Genomic DNA, 21,561 nt, shown 5'->3' with positions numbered 1-21,561 from the left:
GGCGTTCTGAATACCCGAGCAGCCTGCTGTAATCGGTCGGGCCTCACCCATCTCATCCTGATTACCTGTCCTAAGAGCGAGGTAACAGTAAGACTATGTATAAAGGCCTCATGCACACGACCACATGTATTTTGCGGTCCGCAAAAAATACTGATTACGTCCGTGTGCATTCCATATTTTATAGAACAGTCCTATCCTTGTCCGTAATGCGAACAATATTAAGAAATGTTCTATTTGTTTACGGAAAGGAAATGCACACGGAGTATCTTCGTTGTTGTTTTTTTGCGGACCCATTGAAATGAATAGGTCCGCAAAGGGAACGGATACGGAAAGAAAACACGTTTGTGTGCATGAGGCCTAAAGATGGAGCCACATTCAGACGTTATGGCCGCTGTTTCTACTGACCTGAACTCACAGCATTCTAAGGATCGAGTCCGTTACCCGTGCAGTCAGGCCACGGAACGCACCAGGACTACGGACGGCTAACAGGGCCTAACTATGGAGTGCTGTAGTGCCCAGTGAGAAGGCAGATCATATACCGGGGGTGCACACAATCACCGGAGGCAGCTGCTGTCTACATGTTTTTAATACAGGAGTCAAGGGGGAGGGGCAGCGCTGCACCGTACAGGAGTCATGTGGGAGGGGCAGACGTTCACCGCCGCTGGTTCAGACCTGTCAGGTTCTTCAACTGGAAAAATAGGAAAATAAATTGAGTTAAGTCTGTGCTGAGGGCCCCAGGAGCAAAAGCATGGTGGCCTCTACCTCATGGTACTCACAGTGACGGCAGCGCCCATCAGCCCCTGGATCACAGCTTCTCCTGTGGCGGTCACCTAGGGCAGAGAGGAGACAATGTAGAGTAGAGTGCAAGTATTTCCGCGGGGTGAGTGGCCGCTTCGGCCGGGGCCATACCTGCTTCACAGAGTCTCCCATAGTCATGGCCTCAGAGATGCGGTTGTCCAAGAAGTTCCAGGTGTCCTCAAAGTCTGGAGACTTGTCCTGCATCATGACCAGCTCGGTGGTGTTATAAATCCCGGCCAACACTGCCCGGCGCGTGTACCAGCTGACCTGCGGACATGACACCGGCGGGAAACTAGTCAGGAACTGTGCCTGCTGCCACCAAGACCAGAACAGGCCCATCATAGAGGGCACTCACGTCTGTAGATTGGTCACTGGCATAGTGACAAATGTCATCCACCATGGCCATCAGGAGCGCCAGACTGGAGGGAAGATTGGGCGGCAGAAGGAGGATCCCCAACGCCTGGAAAAGTAACACAACTGACTGCAATCTCCTCACACCTGCTGCCATGTGTCCTTGTGTGTATAACATATAATATTACACAGGAGGTGACATCACCGCTCTCCAGATATCAGTTATATTATACAGGAGGTGACATCACCACTCTACAGATATCAGTTATATTATACAGGAGGTGACATCACCGCTCTCCAGATATCAGGTATACAGGAGGTGACATCACTGCTCTCCAGATATCAGTTATACAGGAGGTGACATCACCGCTCTCCAGATATCAGTTATATTATACAGGAGGTGACATCACCACTCTCCAGATATCAGTTGTATTATACAGGAGGTGACATCACTGCTCTCCAGATATCAGTTATATTATACAGGAGATGACATCACCGCTCTCCAGATATAAGTTATATTATACAGGAGGTGACATCACCGCTCTCCAGATATCAGTTATATTATACAGGAGGTGACATCACCGCTCTCCAGATATCAGTTATACAGGAGGGGACATCACCGCTCTCCAGATATCAGTTATATTATACAGGAGGTGACATCACCGCTCTCCAGATATCAGTTATATTATACAGGAGGTGACATCACCGCTCTCCAGATATTAGGTATATTATACAGGAGGTGACATCACCGCTCTCCAGATATTAGGTATATTATACAGGAGGTGACATCACAGCTCTCCAGATATCAGTTATATTATACAGGAGGGGACATCACCGCTCTCCAGATATTAGGTATATTATACAGGAGGTGACATCACTGCTCTCCAGATATCAGTTATATTATACAGGAGGTGACATCACTGCTCTCCAGATACAAGGTATATTATACAGGAAGTGACATCACAGCTTTCCAGGTATGAGTGTGTTCTCTCCACCTGCTAGGTGCACTCAGTATACCTGGGGCCAGCGCTCGACGTACGGCACAATCATCCTCAGTCTGGCCTCCAGGGCGTCTCTCAGGAACTGCGCTGTTGGTTTCCTTCTGCCACAAAATATAATAATGAATATAATGTGAATTATCATGTGACTTGTAATGTAAAGGGCTCAGGATATAATGTACGTCACAGGTCCATTCTACCCTGCACATTATACGTCACGTGTCCATTCTACCCTGCACATTATACGTCACGTGTCCATTCTACCCTGCACATTATACGTCACGTGTCCATTCTACCCTGCACATTATACGTCACGTGTCCATTCTACCCTGCACATTATACGTCACGTGTCCATTCTACCCTGCACATTATACGTCACGTGTCCATTCTACCCTGCACATTATACGTCACGTGTCCATTCTACCCTGCACATTATACATCACGTGTCCATTCTACCCTGCACATTATACGTCACGTGTCCATTCTACCATGCACATTATACGTCACGTGTCCATTCTACCCTGCACATTATACGCCACGTGTCCATTCTACCCTGCACATTATACGTCACGTGTCCATTCTACCCTGCACATTATACGTCACGTGTCCATTCTACCCTGCACATTATACGTCACGTGTCCATTCTACCCTGCACATTATACGTCACGTGTCCATTCTACCCTGCACATTATAAGTCACGTGTCCATTCTACCCTGCACATTATACGTCCCGTGTCCATTCTACCCTGCACATTATACGTCACGTGTCCATTCTACCCTGCACATTATACGTCACGTGTCCATTCTACCCTGCACATTATACGTCACGTGTCCATTCTACCCTGCACATTATACGTCACGTGTCCATTCTACCCTGCACATTATACGTCACGTGTCCATTCTACCATGCACATTATACGTCACGTGTCCATTCTACCCTGCACATTATACGTCACGTGTCCATTCTACCCTGCACATTATACGTCACGTGTCCATTCTAACCTGCACATTATACGTCACGTGTCCATTCTAACCTGCACATTATACGTCACGTGTCCATTCTAACCTGCACATTATACATCACGTGTCCATTCTAACCTGCACATTATACGTCACGTGTTCATTCTACCCTGCACATTATACGTCACGTGTCCATTCTACCCTGCACATTATACGTCACGTGTCCATTCTACCCTGCACATTATACGTCACGTGTCCATTCTACCCTGCACATTATACGTCACGTGTCCATTCTACCCTGCACATTATACGTCACGTGTCCATTCTACCCTGCACATTATACGTCACGTGTCCATTCTACCATGCACATTATACGTCACGTGTCCATTCTACCCTGCACATTATACGTCACGTGTCCATTCTACCCTGCACATTATACGTCACGTGTCCATTCTACCCTGCACATTATACGTCACGTGTCCATTCTACCCTGCACATTATACGTCACGTGTCCATTCTACCCTGCACATTATACGTCACGTGTCCATCCTATCCAGCAGGGGGCCCCGTACTCACTCGGCACTGCCCACTTGCACCAGTTTGTGCTCCTGCTCCAGCAGTTCCGCCAGGTTCCTATTACACAGAGACACAAAGTGCAGGACGAGCTCGCTGCCGCCATTCTCGAACATTCCTGCTGCTGCTGAGGACAGGTCCAGGGACTGTGAAGAGAGGGGAGAGGTCACATGACTCCGACCCCAGACGTGGGACTGACCTCACTGAGCCAGGACTTACCTTTGCCCCCTCAGCGATGGCTTCAGCGCTCCAGCCGTACTCGGGCACATAGGTCAGTGCAGCGGAGAGGATGCGCTGCTGGAGCTGCTCCTCGCTCTCATAACCCTCCGACTCGTCTCCACCCTGGTCCGTGTACCTGCAGCCACAGCTGGAATCAGACTGGGGCCTCAGGGGCCACAGCTGATCCTGACAATGAGAGCCCTCACCTTACCTGGGGGGTGCAGTGCCCAGCTCCTCTGCTGTGTCCAATGGGGGGGCATCTGAAAAAGGTGGGGAGGGCTTCTGATCTCCAGATCTCACAGCGGAGGTCACCCACAAGGTCCGAGTGGAGCACCAGGCTGGCCGTGTCAGAGCTGGAAAGAGAAGAGGCAGAAATGTGGGTGACCCGGTTCAGGGGAGTTACTCATGACCTCAGTGGTCGCACCATACACTACACGGGGCAGGCGGGGAGAACGTGGGGGTCCGCACTGAAGCCCATTCGTCTCTGTGCCCACACCGTGCCAGGATTCTGAGGTGATAGGGGATGTTCTGGAGGGTTGGAGAGCAGGGTGGCTGGAGACTTGGGGGCATATACTGGGAGTGACTGGAGACTTGGGGGCATATACTGGGAGTGACTGGAGACTTGAGGACATATACTGGGAGTGACTGGACACTTGAGGACATATACTGGGAGTGACTGGACACTTGAGGACATATACTGGGAGTGACTGGACACTTGGGGGCATATACTGAGGGGGACTGGACACTTGGGGGCATATACTGGGGGTGACTGGACACTTGGGGGCATATACTGGGGGTGACTGGAGACTTGAGGACATATACTGGGAGTGACTGGAGACTTGAGGACATATACTGGGGGTGACTGGAGACTTGGGGGCATATACTGGGGGTGACTGGACACTTGGGGGCATATACTGGGGGTGACTGGACACTTGAGGACATATACTGGGGGTGACTGGACACTTGGGGGCATATACTGGGGGTGACTGGAGACTTGAGGACATATACTGGGATGTGACTGGAGACTTGGGGGCATATACTGGGGGTGACTGGACACTTGAGGACATATACTGGGGGTGACTGGAGACTTGAGGATATATACTGGGGGTGACTGGAGACTTGGGGGCATATACTGGGGGTGACTGGACACTTGGGGGCATATACTGGGGGTGACTGGACACTTGGGGGCATATACTGGGGGTGACTGGACACTTGGGGGCATATACTGGGGGTGACTGGACACTTGGGGGCATATACTGGGGGTGATTGGACACTTGGGGGCATATACTGGGGGTGACTGGAGACTTGAGGATATATACTGGGGGTGACTGGAGACTTGGGGGCATATACTGGGGGTGACTGGACACTTGGGGGCATATACTGGGGGTGACTGGACACTTGGGGGCATATACTGGGGGTGACTGGAGACTTGAGGACATATACTGGGGGTGACTGGACACTTGAGGACATATACTGGGAGTGACTGGACACTTGAGGACATATACTGGGGGTGACTGGAGGACAAACTGGAGGTGACTGGAGACTTGAGGACATATACTGGGGGTGACTTGAGGATATATATACTGGGGGTGACTGGAGACTTGAGGACATATACTGGGGGTGACTGGACACTTGAGGACATATACTGGGAGTGACTGGACACTTGAGGACATATACTGGGGGTGACTGGAGGACAAACTGGAGGTGACTGGACACTTGAGGACATATACTGGGGGTGACTTGAGGATATATATACTGGGGGTGACTGGAGACTTGAGGATATATACTGGGAGTGACTGGAGGACATATACTGGAGGTGACTGGAGACTTGAGGATATATACTGGGAGTGACTGGACACTTGAGGATATATACTGGGGGTGACTGGAGACTTGAGGACATATACTGGGGGTGACTGGACACTTGAGGACATATACTGGGGGTGACTGGAGACTTGAGGACATATACTGGGGGTGACTGGACACTTGAGGACATATACTGGGGGTGACTGGACACTTGAGGACATATACTGGGGGTGACTGGACACTTGAGGATATATATACTGGGAGTGACTGGAGGACAAACTGGAGGTGACTGGAGACTTGAGGATATATACTGGGAGTGACTGGACACTTGAGGATATATACTGGGGGTGACTGGAGACTTGGGGGCATATACTGGGGGTGACTGGAGACTTGGGGGCATATACTGGGGGTGACTGGAGACTTGGGGGCATATACTGGGGGTGACTGGAGACTTGGGGGCATATACTGGGGGTGACTGGACACTTGAGGACATATACTGGGGGTGACTGGAGACTTGGGGGCATATACTGGGAGGTGACTGGACACTTGAGGACATATACTGGGAGAAGACTGGAGACTTGGGGGCATATACTGGGAGGTGACTGGACACTTGAGGACATATACTGGGAGGTGACTGGAGACTTGAGGACATATACTGGGAGGTGACTGGAGACTTGAGGACATATACTGGGAGGTGACTGGAGACTTGAGGACATATACTGGGGGGTGACTGGAGACTTGGGGGCATATACTGGGGGTGACTGGACACTTGAGGACATATACTGGGAGGTGACTGGACACTTGGGGGCATATACTGGGGGTGACTGGACACTTGAGGACATATACTGGGAGGTGACTGGACACTTGAGGACATATACTGGGGGTGACTGGAGACTTGGGGGCATATACTGGGAGGTGACTGGACACTTGAGGACATATACTGGGAGGTGACTGGACACTTGAGGACATATACTGGGAGGTGACTGGACACTTGGGGGCATATACTGGGAGGTGACTGGACACTTGAGGACATATACTGGGAGGTGACTGGACACTTGAGGACATATACTGGGAGGTGACTGGACACTTGAGGACATATACTGGGAGGTGACTGGAGACTTGAGGACATATACTGGGAGGTGATTGGAGACTTGGGGGCATATACTGGGAGGTGACTGGACTGTTGAGGACATATACTGGGAGGTGACTGGACACTTGAGGACATATACTGGGAGGTGACTGGACACTTGAGGACATATACTGGGAGTGACTGGAGACTTGAGGACATATACTGGGGGTGACTGGAGACTTGGGGGCATATACTGGGAGGTGACTGGAGACTTGGGGGCATATACTAGGGGTGACTGGACACTTGAGGACATATACTGGGGGTGACTGGAGACTTGGGGGCATATACTGGGAGGTGACTGGAGACTTGAGGACATATACTGGGAGGTGACTGGAGACTTGGGGGCATATACTGGGAGGTGACTGGAGACTTGAGGATATATATACTGGGGGTGACTGGAGACTTGAGGATATATACTGGGAGTGACTGGAGGACATATACTGGGAGGTGACTGGACACTTGGGGGCATATACTGGGAGGTGACTGGACAGTTGAGGACATATACTGGGAGGTGACTGGACACTTGAGGACATATACTGGAGGTGACTGGAGACTTGAGGACATATACTGGGAGGTGACTGGAGACTTGAGGACATATACTGGGGGTGACTGGAGACTTGAGGACATATACTGGGAGGTGACTGGAGACTTGAGGACATATACTGGGAGGTGACTGGAGACTTGAGGACATATACTGGGAGTGACTGGAGACTTGAGGACATATACTGGGAGGTGACTGGACACTTGAGGACATATACTGGGGGTGACTGGACACTTGAGGACATATACTGGGGGTGACTGGAGACTTGAGGACATATACTGGGAGGTGACTGGACACTTGAGGACATATACTGGGAGGTGACTGGACACTTGAGGACATATACTGGGAGGTGACTGGAGACTTGAGGACATATACTGGGAGTGACTGGAGACTTGAGGACATATACTGGGAGGTGACTGGACACTTGAGGATATATACTGGGAGGTGACTGGACACTTGAGGACATATACTGGGAGGTGACTGGACACTTGAGGACATATACTGGGAGGTGACTGGAGACTTGAGGACATATACTGGGAGTGACTGGAGACTTGAGGACATATACTGGGAGGTGACTGGACACTTGAGGACATATACTGGGAGGTGACTGGACACTTGAGGACATATACTGGGAGGTGACTGGACACTTGAGGACATATACTGGGGGTGACTGGACACTTGAGGACATATACTGGGAGTGACTGGACACTTGAGGACATATACTGGGAGTGACTGGAGACTTGAGGACATATACTGGGAGGTGACTGGAGGACACATTTATTTTAGCGGTTGGGGCCGTGCCCTTCACTTCACCTTGCCGCCCCCGCCATTTCTCCCCGCCCTCAGGCCCCGCGCCCCCTCCTCACCGGCCCGCCGCCGCCCGCACAGCAGGAGGAGCCTTCGCCCGCCCGCAAAGGACAGCGACCTCACCGCGGCTGCCGCCATCTCAGGTCCTGGCAGCGGGGAACCGGCGGAGACTCATCTGCCAGGCAGTGGGCGTGCCGTCCATGGTGACGTCACTTCCGAGGAGAATTTGCTCATAGAACAGGAAGTGTAAAGAAAACAGAGGCAGCGGCGGCAAACGTGAGTTATATACAGAGCGTGTGAGAACCGCCCGTGATGTCATATGACGGGGAGGGATGTGAGACATGGTGATGTCATAAAATGGGATGTGATGTAATAGACGTCATAGATGTAGTGTGGTGTAATTTACGGTGATGTCATGTGATGTGGTGGCGTCCAGTACGGGGGTCATGTGATGAGGCTGCGTCCAGTACGGGGGTCATGTGATGAGGCTGCGTCCAGTACGGGGGTCATGTGATGAGGCTGTGTCCAGTACGGGGGTCATGTGATGAGGCTGCGTCCAGTACGGGGGTCATGTGATGAGGCTGCGTCCAGTACGGGGGTCATGTGATGAGGCTGCGTCCAGCACGGGGGTCATGTGATGAGGGTGCGTCCAGTACGGGGGTCATGTGATGAGGCTGCGTCCAGCACGGGGGTCATGTGATGAGGGTGCGTCCAGTACGGGGGTCATGTGATGTGGCGGTGTCCAGTACGGGGGTCATGTGATGAGGCTGCGTCCAGTACGGGGGTCATGTGATGAGGGTGCGTCCAGTACGGGGGTCATGTGATGTGGCGGTGTCCAGTACGGGGGTCATGTGATGAGGCTGCGTCCAGTACGGGGGTCATGTGATGAGGCTGTCATAGATGTAGTGTGGTGTAATTTACGGTGATGTCATGTGATGTGGTGGCGTCCAGTACGGGGGTCATGTGATGAGGCGGCGTCCAGTACGGGGGTCATGTGATGTGGCGGCGTCCAGTACGGGGGTCATGTGATGAGGCGGCGTCCAGTACGGGGGTCATGTGATGAGGCGGCGTCCAGTACGGCGGGTCATGTGATGAGGCTGCGGGTCGTGCGATGTGTATAGCGGGATGTAACCTGCCCGGTACCATGTGATACGCGGCGTAATACGACATAACCGGATTTGGCTGCTTTCACATGAGGAGAGGCGGAGGATCTGAAAACCAGGCCAGAATGGTTCAGTTTTGTCCCATGCGTTCTGGATGAGATACGCGCCTTCCGTTCCGGCAGCGTTCCCTTATGTGTCCGGTCATCGAAACGGAACAAACCGGATCCGTCACTAAAAACAATGTAAGTCACTGCTGACCTGGTTTTTAGGATCCTAAAAAAAAAAACTTTGACTTTCAGTGTATTTAGTGACTGATCCGTTTTGATTTCGCACATCGGCATCCTATCGGAACGGGCGCATCCTGAGGTGTTTTGATCCGGGTTTGAGGTCCTCCGCCGGGTCTGAAAACCTGAAACCAGAATGCAGATGTGAACGTAGCCTTATACAGCGGGGTCGAGTATTGAGAGGAAGTGCACACTGTATACAGGGGGGGGGGGGGGGGGGGGGGGGGGGGTCTGAGGGCGCACTGTATACGGGGGGGGGGGGGGGGCTGAGGGCGCACTGTATACAGGGGGGGGGTCTGAGGGCGCACTGTATACAGGGGGGGGTCTGAGGGCGCACTGTATACAGGGGGGGGGTCCGAGGGCGCACTGTATACAGGGGGGGGGGTCCGAGGGCGCACTGTATACAGGGGGGGGGTCCGAGGGCGCACTGTATACAGGGGGGGGGTCCGAGGGCGCACTGTATACAGGGGGGGGTCCGAGGGCGCACTGTATACAGGGTGGGGGGTCTGAGGGCGCACTGTATACAGGGGGGGGGTCTGAGGGCGCACTGTATACAGGGGGGGGGGGTCTGAGGGCGCACTGTATACAGGGGGGGGGGGGTCTGAGGGCGCACACGTTGTCAGGTGGTTGTCGGCTCCTCTGATGTTGTCGTCTTCTCTTTGCAGGATGGCCGCTCTGAAGGACCGCCTGTCACGCTCTCAGTCTGTGCTCGTCACGTGGGATGTCGGCTGCGTTCAGGACGCTCTGCAGGGGTTTGTGTCTGACGTGCAGGCGTTGGTGGCCCCTGGGGGGCGGGTCAGCGTGGAGAACGTGGAGCGTTTGATCTCATGTGAGTGGATCAGCTGGCTGTCTCTTGGGGGTGTGGTGATTAAACTAATAGTCACATTCAAATTGGGGAAAACCCTCCAGAAAATGTCGATTTTGAGTTTGTCTGAAGTGCATATATTTGGAGCTAGCACTCCACTACAGACTGTATGAGGGGCCGCAGAGCTAGCACTCCACTACAGACTGTATGAGGGGCCGCAGAGCTAGCACTCCACTACAGACTGTATGAGGGGCCGCAGAGCTAGCACTCCAGTACAGACTGTATGAGTGGCCGCAGAGCTAGCACTCCAGTACAGACTGTATGAGGGGCCGCAGAGCTAGCACTCCACTACAGACTGTATGAGGGGCCGCAGAGCTAGCACTCCAGTACAGACTGTATGAGGGGCCGCAGAGCTAGCACTCCACTACAGACTGTATGAGGGGCCGCAGAGCTAGCACTCCACTACAGACTGTATGAGGGGCCGCAGAGCTAGCACTCCACTACAGACTGTATGAGGGGCCGCAGAGCTAGCACTCCACTACAGACTGTATGAGGGGCCGCAGAGCTAGCACTCCAGTACAGACTGTATGAGGGGCCGCAGAGCTAGCACTCCACTACAGACTGTATGAGGGGCCGCAGAGCTAGCACTCCACTACAGACTGTATGAGGGGCCGCAGAGCTAGCGCTCCACTACAGACTGTATGAGGGGCCGCAGAGCTAGAGCTCCACTACAGACTGTATGAGGGGCCGCAGAGCTAGCACTCCACTACAGACTGTATGAGGGGCCGCAGAGCTAGAGCTCTTTCCCTCTGCTGAAGTCACGTGTAGGAGCCGCCTCCTTCCCTCTGCTGAAGATCATCAGCATCTGATTGGTGGGCGTCTGACACCCAGGACCCCCGCCGATCAGCAGCATTCTCGCTGTTTTCCTCAGGCCAGTGACATCACAACTAGTATCACTGGTCTGTGCGGGGATAAGCTCCATTCAAGTGAACGCCCAGGGCATAGTCGTGACGTCACTGGGCCTACGGTAAACAGAGAGAAGGCCACGCCTGGCGCTGCCTTCTCAAACAGCTGACCGGCAGGGGTCCCAGCAGAGGATAGATCATTAGTTTAAAAGAACTGCAGAACCCCTTCAAAGCCTGAGCAGAGCTCGGGGCAGAACTGTTTGGGGGTGACGTGGGGCGCAGGGTCATGAGGTCGTCACTCTTTCCTCCTTAACACATTCCCTCCTGTGCAGCCGCTCACGCTGACTCCAGATTTGACGCCGTCCTCCTCGGTCTCGTTCCTGGGAGCACCACTGTCCACAGCGCCGAAGTTTTGGAAGAAGTAGCTCGAATCCTAAAGCCTGGAGGAAATGTGCTGCTCAAGGAGCCCGTGGACCCTGAAGCCGGTGAGATGGGAGGGGGCAATTCCAATTCCTGCTACTAGTCCCGCATTGCACAGACTCCACTTACTACCTCCCCCCACGCTGCACAGACCACGCCTACTACTTCCCCCCACGCTGCACAGACCCCGCCTACTAACTTCCCCCACGCTGCACAGACCACGCCTACTAACTCCCCCCACGCTGCACAGACCCCGCCTACTAACCCCCCCACGCTGCGCAGACCCCGCCTACTAACTCCCCCCACGCTGCGCAGACCCCGCCTACTAACTCCCCCCACGCTGCGCAGACCCCGCCTACTAACTCCCCCCACGCTGCGCAGACCCCGCCTACTAACTCCCCCCACGCTGCACAGACCCCGCCTACTAACTCCCCCCACGCTGCACAGACCCCGCCTACTAACTCCCCCCACGCTGCACAGACCCCGCCTTCTAACTCCCCCCACGCTGCACAGACCCCGCCTTCTAACTCCCCCCCACGCTGCACAGACCCCGCCTACTAACTCCCCCCACGCTGCACAGACCCCGCCTACTAACTCCCCCCACGCTGCACAGACCCCGCCTTCTAACTCCCCCCACGCTGCACAGACCCCGCCTTCTAACTCCCCCCACGCTGCACAGACCCCGCCTACTAACTCCCCCCACGCTGCACAGACCCCGCCTACTAACTCCCCCCATGCTGCACAGACCCCGCCTACTAACTCCCCCCATGCTGCACAGACCCCGCCTACTAACTCCCCCCACGCTGCACAGACCCCGCCTACTAACTCCCCCCACGCTGCACAGACCCCGCCTACTAACTCCCCCCACGCTGCACAGACCCCGCCTACTAACTCCCCCCACGCTGCACAGACCCCGCCTACTAACTCCCCCCACGCTGCACAGACCCCGCCTACTAACTCCCCCCACGCTGCACAGACCCCGCCTACTAACTCCCCCCACGCTGCACAGACCCCGCCTACTAACTCCCCCCACGCTGCACAGACCCCGCCTACTAACTCCCCCCACGCTGCACAGACCCCGCCTACTAACTCCCCCCACGCTGCACAGACCCCGCCTACTAACTCCCCCCACGCTGCACAGCCCCCGCCTACTAACCCCCCCCACGCTGCACAGACCCCGCCTACTAACTCCCCCCACGCTGCACAGACCCCGCCTACTAACTCCCCCCACGCTGCACAGACCCCGCCTACTAACTCCCCCCACGCTGCACAGACCCCGCCTACTAACTCCCCCCACGCTGCACAGACCCCCGCCTACTAACTCCCCCCACGCTGCACAGACCCCGCCTACTAACTCCCCCCACGCTGCACAGACCCCGCCTACTAACTCCCCCCACGCTGCACAGACCCCGCCTACTAACTCCCCCCACGCTGCACAGACCCCGCCTACTAACTCCCCCCACGCTGCACAGACCCCGCCTACTAACTCCCCCCACGCTGCACAGACCCCGCCTACTAACTCCCCCCACGCTGCACAGACCCCGCCTACTAACTCCCCCCACGCTGCACAGACCCCGCCTACTAACTCCCCCCACGCTGCACAGACCCCGCCTACTAACTCCCCCCACGCTGCACAGACCCCGCCTACTAACTCCCCCCACGCTGCACAGACCCCGCCTACTAACTCCCCCCACGCTGCACAGACCCCGCCTACTAACTCCCCCCACGCTGCACAGACCCCGCCTACTAACTCCCCCCACGCTGCACAGACCCCGCCTACTAACTCCCCCCACGCTGCACAGACCCCGCCTACTAACTCCCCCCACGCTGCACAGACCCCGCCTACTAACTCCCCCCACGCTGCACAGACCCCGCCTACTAACTCCCCCCACGCTGCACAGACCCCGCCTACTAACTCCCCCCACGCTGCACAGACCCCGCCTACTAACTCCCCCCACGCTGCACAGACCCCGCCTACTAACTCCCCCCACGCTGCACAGACCCCGCCTACTAACTCCCCCCACGCTGCACAGACCCCGCCTACTAACTCCCCCCACGCTGCACAGACCCCGCCTACTAACTCCCCCCACGCTGCACAGACCCCGCCTACTAACTCCCCCCACGCTGCACAGACCCCGCCTACTAACTCCCCCCACGCTGCACAGACCCCGCCTACTAACCCCCCCCACGCTGCACAGACCCCGCCTACTAACTCCCCCCACGCTGCACAGACCCCGCCTACTAACTCCCCCCACGCTGCACAGACCCCGCCTACTAACTCCCCCCACGCTGCACAGACCCCGCCTACTAACTTCCCCCCACGCTGCACAGACCCTGCCTACATCTCTGACCATGTTGATGCCTTCCTCTGGTAGATGGCGTTGCTTTGCTCCGGTCCCCGACACAGCTCTACTCCGCACTCAAATTGTCTGGATTAACAGAAGTGACGCAGGTGGGTGCCGTACTTGTGATGCGGGCGGCTGCCATGTCTGTGTGACCCGGGTGGGGGCGATGGAGACTGCTTGCAGCCTGAACAGATCCTGGGGCTGCAGCTTGTGTGCTTCTGGCGTATTCACGTGTTGCGGTCTAGTCGCCGTGGGTAAACCCGCACACAGTTACGGAGCTCTTCTCTGTGTTTCCTCTGCAGGTTCTTCAGGGGCCGGACGGCATCCAGCAGGATCAGGGGCCCTCCAGCGGTGACGTGGCTCCTGTTACATTAGCAGCTAAAAAACCAAACTATGAAGTGGGATCTTCACAGCAGCTGTCACTGTCCAGACGTCCGGTGCCCGGTACTGACTGTGGGGGTCTGAGATGCTCGGGGGAAGGGTTATATCAGTGGGTTGGGCTTTTGACAATATGGGGACTTTGTGTTCCAGGGAAGTCCTCTGCGGATCCGGCTGCCGTGAAGCTCTGGACGCTGTCGGCCAATGACATGAATGACGAGGATGTGGTCAGTTGTTTCTCCAGCTCGGGGGCGATGAGGGGTCACCAGGGGTGGAGGGGCACAAGGTGATTCTGGAAAACACTGGATGGCAGAGCAGGAGAATGGTGGAAGTGAAAGCTGTAGGAGAGCGACACGTGGGGTTACCCTGGACCTATCGCCAGGGGATGGGGTCACTGAGTTAGAGTTTGGGGGAGAAGCCTGAGGAGAGGAGGATGGTGGTCTGGGGGAGGGGATTGTCAGCAGGTGTCATGTAGACTGCCGACTGCTTTTATCTTTTTACTTCTGTCTTGTCAGGATCTCTTAGACTCAGATGAGCTCCTGGACCAAGACGACCTGAAGAAGCCGCCTCCTTCTTCTCTGCGAGCGGGTGGCTGCGGGGAAGGGAGTGAAAAGAAACGCAAAGCCTGCAAGAACTGGTGAGCGCCGCGTCCGCTGGATTGGCGGTCCGGTCTGCAGCCGAGATCTCACACCTTCTCCTATCTTCTGCAGCTCGTGTGGCCTCGCGGAGGAGCTGGAGGAAGAGAAGAGCCAGAGCGCTGCCCCCAAGCCTGCCAGCTCGGCGTGTGGTAGCGTAAGTATAGAGGGAGCGGCTGGTAGGCTTCCGGGGGGCCCGGGCGCGCAGACACCAGGCTGTCCCCGTGACTGCTTTTTGTCTTTCAGTGCTACCTGGGAGACGCGTTTCGCTGCGCCAGCTGCCCGTACTTGGGAATGCCGGCATTTAAACCAGGAGAGAAGGTTCTGCTGAATCCGGGTCTTCTGGGGAACTCCTAGTGAGGGCCCGGGGCCCCTTGTGTTTGTAATTTAAATAAAATATATCTGTGCTGCTGTTACTGTGTCTGGTAACTGTACACGGCTTGTGTCTGTACATGCGTGTCTGTCTGTGCGTGTCACTGTACATGTTCTTGTCTCCGTGTGGAGCTCACCTCTTGTAGACTTGGAGGCTGCTCACTACGGTGTTTCTCTACATTCTTATCTCATCTAACTGGCTGCAAATCTGTAGTGTGGCCCCAAATCTAGGGCCCCTGGAACCATGTGAGCTGTTGCTCCTGTATTCACTCTGCACCCCCCCCCCCCCTTCCTTCCCCCAACACTCACTAGCACCAGGGGTCGTCTGCCTGGCAGGATGGCCTTTGGAGGAGTCCAATGAGTGCACTGGTGGTGGCTCTGACGATGGGGGTTGTGTTCCTTCTCCTGCCTTGTAGGGTGGTCTTTGTGGGGAGTGCACTTGAGGCTTACTGATGATAAGGGGTTGTGTTCCTCCCGCTGCCTTGTAGGGTGGTCTTTGCTGGGAATTGCACTGGAGGGACTCTGATGATGGGGGTTGTGTTCCTCCCGCTGCCTTGTAGGGTGGTCTTTGCTGGGAATTGCACTGGAGGGACTCTGATGATGGGGGTTATGTTCTTCCCACTGCCTTGTAGGGTGGTCTTTGAGGGTAGTGCACTACCTTTGTGTGGAGTGTGTCGGGGTGTAATAATTCAATTAAGAATTATTAATTATGGTCATAAGAATATTAAGACAAATACCAGGGATCTAGGATCTTAAATGGGAAGGACTTGAAAAAGTCCTTCCTGTGGGAATCCATCACTTAGCTTGGCGAAGAATGTTCTATCAATATATAATATCTATCTAAGCAATTATTTAATGCTTTGCTAGATTATGAGTCTAGATTCTTCTGCAGGTAGAATGAAGTCTCACAATATCCTAGGACTATATCTCAATATGGAGATGATCAATTAATTTAATTATTTATTTATTCGCCAATCTAGATGGTATAATTTCACCCACACTATCAAATTAGTCTTAATAAAATGAAATATAATTTTCTGTGTCTCCTACCAAGTCCTAGTAGGAATCTCACTTCTGCTCCTAGGAAAGCTGGGTGGTCCATCATAGCGCATCTCACCATGGCTTTCATCTTGATAGACCCCTCTAGAGAGATCCACTTCTCTTCCCCTTCCTCTATCCCCTTTGTGTGGTTTATGATCACAAACTTATCAGTTAGACACACCTTCCTAGTTTGGAACTTTCCAATCATTGTCGGATGGGCGTGACCATTGATAAAAAATGTGACATCATAACCTTATTAACCTACAAAAAGGCCACCTGTCAACTAGACAGCTACAATTGCCACTTGCAAAACATCCAGAATAGACCAAAACAACAAGTGGAAATAATGTATCAAAATATTAGTTTATTATAAAATATAAAATATGGGGAAACTACAGGATGGCATACAAAAATACGGAGAAGCACAGGGTCAATATAGCACACAGATAGGTACAGTCCATAAATCAGGATAAAAGCTCAAGGATGACCAGGATAACAGGACACCGAAATTGCCGCAATAAGGCTATGCACAACAAGTACAAGTGACCATACCTGGTCATCCTTGAGCTTTTATCCTGATTTATGGACTGTACCTATCTGTGTGCTATATTGACCCTGTGCTTCTCCGTATTTTTGTATGCCATCCTGTAGTTTCCCCATATTTTATATTTTATAATAAACTAATATTTTGATACATTATTTCCACATCATAACCTTACCCAGAATGCACTTGTATTCTCCCCCCCCCCCCCCCCCCCCCCCCCAAAACACTCAAAGCACCAGGGGTCGTCTGCCTGGCAGGATGGCCTTTGGAGGAGTCCAATGAGTGCACTGGTGGTGGCTCTGACGATGGGGGTTGTGGTTCTTCCACTGCCTTGTAGGGTGGTCTTTGCGGGGAGTGTGTTTGAGGCGCTGTAATGATGGCGGTTGTGTTCTTACGCTGCCTTTGGAGAGGATGAGGGTTGTTTTTCCCCACTGCCTTGTAGGGTGTTCTTTGAGAGGAGTGCACTGGAGGAACTCTGATGATGGGGGTTGTGTTCCTCCTGCTCCCTTTGTGTGGAGTGCAGAGGCAGCTTTGATGATGGGGGTTCTGTTCCTCCCACTGCCTTAGTGGAGAGTGTATTGAAGGTGGCTCTGATGGGGGTGGTGTTCCTTCTCCTGCCTTGTAGGGTGGTCTTTGCGGGGAGTACACTTGAGGCTTCCTGATGATGAGGGGTTGTGTTCCTCCCGCTGCCTTGTAGGGTGGTCTTTGCTGGGAGTTGCACTGGAGGCATTCTGATGATGGGGGTTGTGTTCTTCCCACTGCCTTGTAGGGTGGTCTTTCAGGGTAGTGCACTGGAGGGACTCTGATGATGGGGGTTGTGTTCCTCCCGCTGCCTTGTAGGGTGGTCTTTGAGGGTAGTGCACTGGAGGGACTCTGATGATGGGGGTTGTGTTCCTCCCGCTGCCTTGTAGGGTGGTCTTTGCTGGGAGTTGCACTGGAGGCATTCTGATGATGGGGGTTGTGTTCTTCCCACTGCCTTGTAGGGTGGTCTTTCAGGGTAGTGCACTGGAGGGACTCTGATGATGGGGGTTGTGTTCCTCCTGCTGCCTTGTAGGGTGGTCTTTGAGGGTAGTGCACTACCTTTGTGTGGAGTGCAGAGGCGGCTCTGATGATGGGGGTTGTCAGTAGGTGATTCCCGCTGCCTTGTAGTCCTTTATCAGGAGGTGGAAAGGTCGCATAGTTAGTCATTAGGTTGCGGCACGCCTTCCTCCGGGGCCAGAGTCCGCGCGCTGCACTTCTTCTCTATGGAGGGGTTGAGCATTGTACGACTCTCTTCCCTCACTATTCACACTGGCCATGGGTTCGGCTGTGAGCTGTAGAACGGGAAGACGGACACGGACGATGTCCTTCCTGGGATCTGCACCACCGGAAAGCTGCTTGGACATTAACACGGCCACAGAAGAGGAGCTGATGACCCTGCCAGGTGTAACCCGGGCCTTGGCTCAGAGTATCACAGCCCATCGCCGCAAGATCCACGGCTTCCGCCGGGTGGAGGACTTGGCCCCGGTAACTGGGGTGGGAGCTGAGCTCATGCTGGAGCTGCGACCAGAGATTCAAGTGGGAAAGAGCGCCCCCGCTGGAGGAGAAAGTGACGGACAGTTTGTTGGAGCCAGTGCCGAGGCACTATCAGAAAGAAGAGAGGAGACATGAACATCCGTGAGCAGGCGTGGGGGTCATTCACCACAGCAGATCTGAACTCCTCCAATGTGAACATGCCCTAAACCTTTCCTTTCAGTCTGAACATTAACTGGGTCTAAACGTACGTATAGTAAAGGCGACCGGTCCGTGCGAGAGCGATGAGGTTTGTCAGTCCGATTTTGTCACTTATCGGGGGCTGCAAGCGAATCGACCTGAGAATTTTTTTTTTAAGAATTGCTGTACAGACTGTACTTAAAGACTAATGGCTCCAGGAACACAAGGACCTCTTCTGAATTCAGCCAGCAGGGTAAAGAATGGTGGTTTTCATTATGGCCAGGGCATGTATAGACAATGGGGCAGATTTATGAGAACTAGAGGAGCGCCTCTACGTGGACGTAGCTATGAAGAACCATCGTATCGCTTATAATGTCGGATCTCTGCAGAGACGCTAGCCTGGAGATAGCTGCCCTGTCTCATGGCCTCATTCACACACTGCAGATTTGGTCAGGATTGTACAGAATTAGTATGAAACCCGTCTTGTACATCGCCCCAGTTCTGGAGCCACATCAGCACTGTGTGAATGAGGCCTGTCGCTACCAATCCATCTGTGTGCTGCAGTATGTAGTAGTAAAGGAAATGTTCTGCTCTCAGTCCTGTGTGCGGTCGCCTGCGCAGCGTTATCACATAACCCCCTGAGCAGCTTCTGCACTTTACACTGTACAGTTAATCAGGAGAATGGTCTCAGTTTAGCCTGGTGCCCAGAGGGTTAAGTTGTCAGACACCGTTATCTGCGCCGGCAGACGGGGCCTGGTGTTCATACTGGTCACGAGGACTAAAGGTAGGAAATCCCCAGGCCAAAGCCATGCTGAAACCACAACTGTGCTTGCAGACTTCTCTGCCCCCCACTGAAGTGGAGAATTGACACGCGGCACAGGGAACGCCCCCGTGGCACAGCCGTGCTGCATTTGGGTCGCTGGCACCCGAGCACCACATGGCTGTACAACCCCCAACATGTCCCTCCCGTGAGGACTGAGGCCTCGGACACAATTCTGGTCAGTCTCTTGTAGAAAGCATGTGAATGAGGCCCAGCACTGCAGTAAGGGGTACGTGGCACCCCCCGGCATACAGCGGTGCTTCATTGCTGGACAGAGGGAAGTTGAATGCTGCAACAGGGCACGGAGGTGATGTCTCCCTCCCACACCATTCTCTCACATAGGCTACAGACACTAGGCCTGAAGCCTTCCAGAGGACAGCACGATGACATCATCATCCCGACCACCTTATTAGGGCAACGAGCAGCTCAGGATTCAGGCCGGAAGAGGCTTGTGCCCCACGTCGCAGCACTATAAGGGGTCCATTCACACGTCCGCAAATGGGTCTGCACCCGTTTCGCAATATCGGGAACGGGTGCAGACCCATTCGTTCTTTATGGGGCCGGAAAGTGTGCTCTCCGCATTTCCGCTCTGCAATTTAGGACAAGAATAGGCAGTTCTATGGGTGAATGGACCCTAAAGGGGGAATAATTACTCCTGGGGGTATTATGGTGGGTGTCGCTGTGGGCTGTCATTTTCCTATGATTTTGTCTAGATCTGGTCAGTGTGTGTTGTATTAGATATTGGGGGTTGTAGTGGTGGTCTTCACATCTCCCTGGTACCAGAGATAAGGTATTCTGATGACCTCTGTGACCCTCAGGAAATGTTGGGAACGCTACAAAATGCTTCAAAAAATTCCTCTCCGCGGGGGTAGTAACCCGTCCCCTGCTACTGACAGGGGAAGGACGGATGTGTTTTTGGGTATCTCTGAGACTGGGGGTAGTAGTCAGATGTTGGGGGTAGTAACCCCAAGCTTAGGCATTCTCTCCTGGATTTGCTTCAATACGGCAACTTCATGTGTGACCTCCAATAAACAGCTCACGGGTGACAACTCCTAGTGCTCCGAGCCTATCGTCGTCGGTCACAATCCGATTTCATGATGGTGGGTTCTACCACTACTGGAGGGCACTATACGGGGGCATTATTACTACTGGTGGCATTACGGTGGGCTTTATAAAGACTGAAAAACACTGAGAGGCTTCATTACTGGGGGCATAATGGTGAGCTCTACTACTACTACTGGGGCGCTATTGGGGGAATTATTACTACTGGTGGCATTATAAATACTGAAAAACACTGAGAGGCTTTATTACTAGGTGGGGGATTATTCCTGGGGGCATAATGGTGAGCTCTACCACTACTGGGGCACTATAAGGGGAATTATTACTATGGGGACATTATGGTGGACTTTATAGGGGACTAAGGGGGCATTATTACTTCTGGGGCACTACGGGGAGAATTATTACTATTGGTGGTACTTTGGGGAGTGCTATTACTGTGGGGGGGGGGGGGGGGCACTCTGGTCCGCTACTAATAGCAATCCCCAGTAAAAATGCATACAATGGAGGATGCCCGCAGTGGACCACAAAGTACCACAATAGACATCCTACACAGGATAGCAAACAACTTTAACAAAAATGGGTGCACTCTGCGGTCTTACTAAACCCTCATACTGAGCGATTAGCCAACATATCCTGAGAGTCAGACCTTGCGCTCCTATAATTCGCCCACTGGCTCCTGGTATTGCCCATACGGCACAGGTAGGTTTAGCCTTAGGTCCCGAGCTATTTGAGAAACCTTGGCGCGGTGCTCGGGCTCAGACATGTCCTCCACAGCAGGATATGTTGGCTAATCTCTCAATTTTAACATCAGTATGAGGGTTTAGTAAGACCGCAAAGTGCACCTGTCTTTGTTAGAGTTATTGTTATTTTGGACATTATGCTTACACTATTAGTGTTGGGCACTATTTGCTGGATGTAGTTATTTTTTAGGGTATTGTGTGCCAATAATTACTGAAGGGGGCACTACCTGTGTGGTACCC

The 21,561-nt window shown here is 53.7% G+C and overlaps 2 protein-coding genes across 2 annotated transcripts; one reads left to right on the top strand and one right to left on the bottom strand.

Moving 5' to 3' along the window:
• Window positions 1-568: 568 nt before the first annotated feature.
• Window positions 569-8,394, bottom strand: COQ9 (coenzyme Q9). The gene is made up of 9 exons (XM_040409268.1): window positions 8,238-8,394; window positions 4,110-4,251; window positions 3,899-4,034; window positions 3,683-3,825; window positions 2,167-2,251; window positions 1,154-1,258; window positions 910-1,065; window positions 777-830; window positions 569-688 (listed from the first exon to the last, which is right to left on the bottom strand). Exons 1-9 carry the CDS (start codon window positions 8,314-8,316, stop codon window positions 653-655), a joined length of 936 nt encoding a protein of 311 aa, XP_040265202.1. The 5' UTR covers window positions 8,317-8,394; the 3' UTR covers window positions 569-652.
• Window positions 8,317-15,469, top strand: CIAPIN1 (cytokine induced apoptosis inhibitor 1). Its single transcript, XM_040409269.1, has 9 exons — window positions 8,317-8,454; window positions 10,231-10,394; window positions 11,608-11,760; window positions 14,071-14,147; window positions 14,343-14,484; window positions 14,572-14,645; window positions 14,934-15,055; window positions 15,129-15,210; window positions 15,300-15,469. The coding sequence occupies exons 2-9, from the start codon at window positions 10,232-10,234 to the stop codon at window positions 15,408-15,410; spliced, it is 924 nt and encodes a 307-aa protein (XP_040265203.1). The 5' UTR covers window positions 8,317-8,454; window position 10,231; the 3' UTR covers window positions 15,411-15,469.
• Window positions 15,470-21,561: the final 6,092 nt, after the last annotated feature.

This window comes from Bufo bufo, chromosome 10 (genome assembly GCF_905171765.1).
Source record: "Bufo bufo chromosome 10, aBufBuf1.1, whole genome shotgun sequence".
NCBI lineage: Eukaryota > Metazoa > Chordata > Amphibia > Anura > Bufonidae > Bufo > Bufo bufo.
The sequence above is the reverse complement of the archived record's forward strand: the minus strand, read 5'-3'. Positions and strand labels throughout refer to the sequence as shown.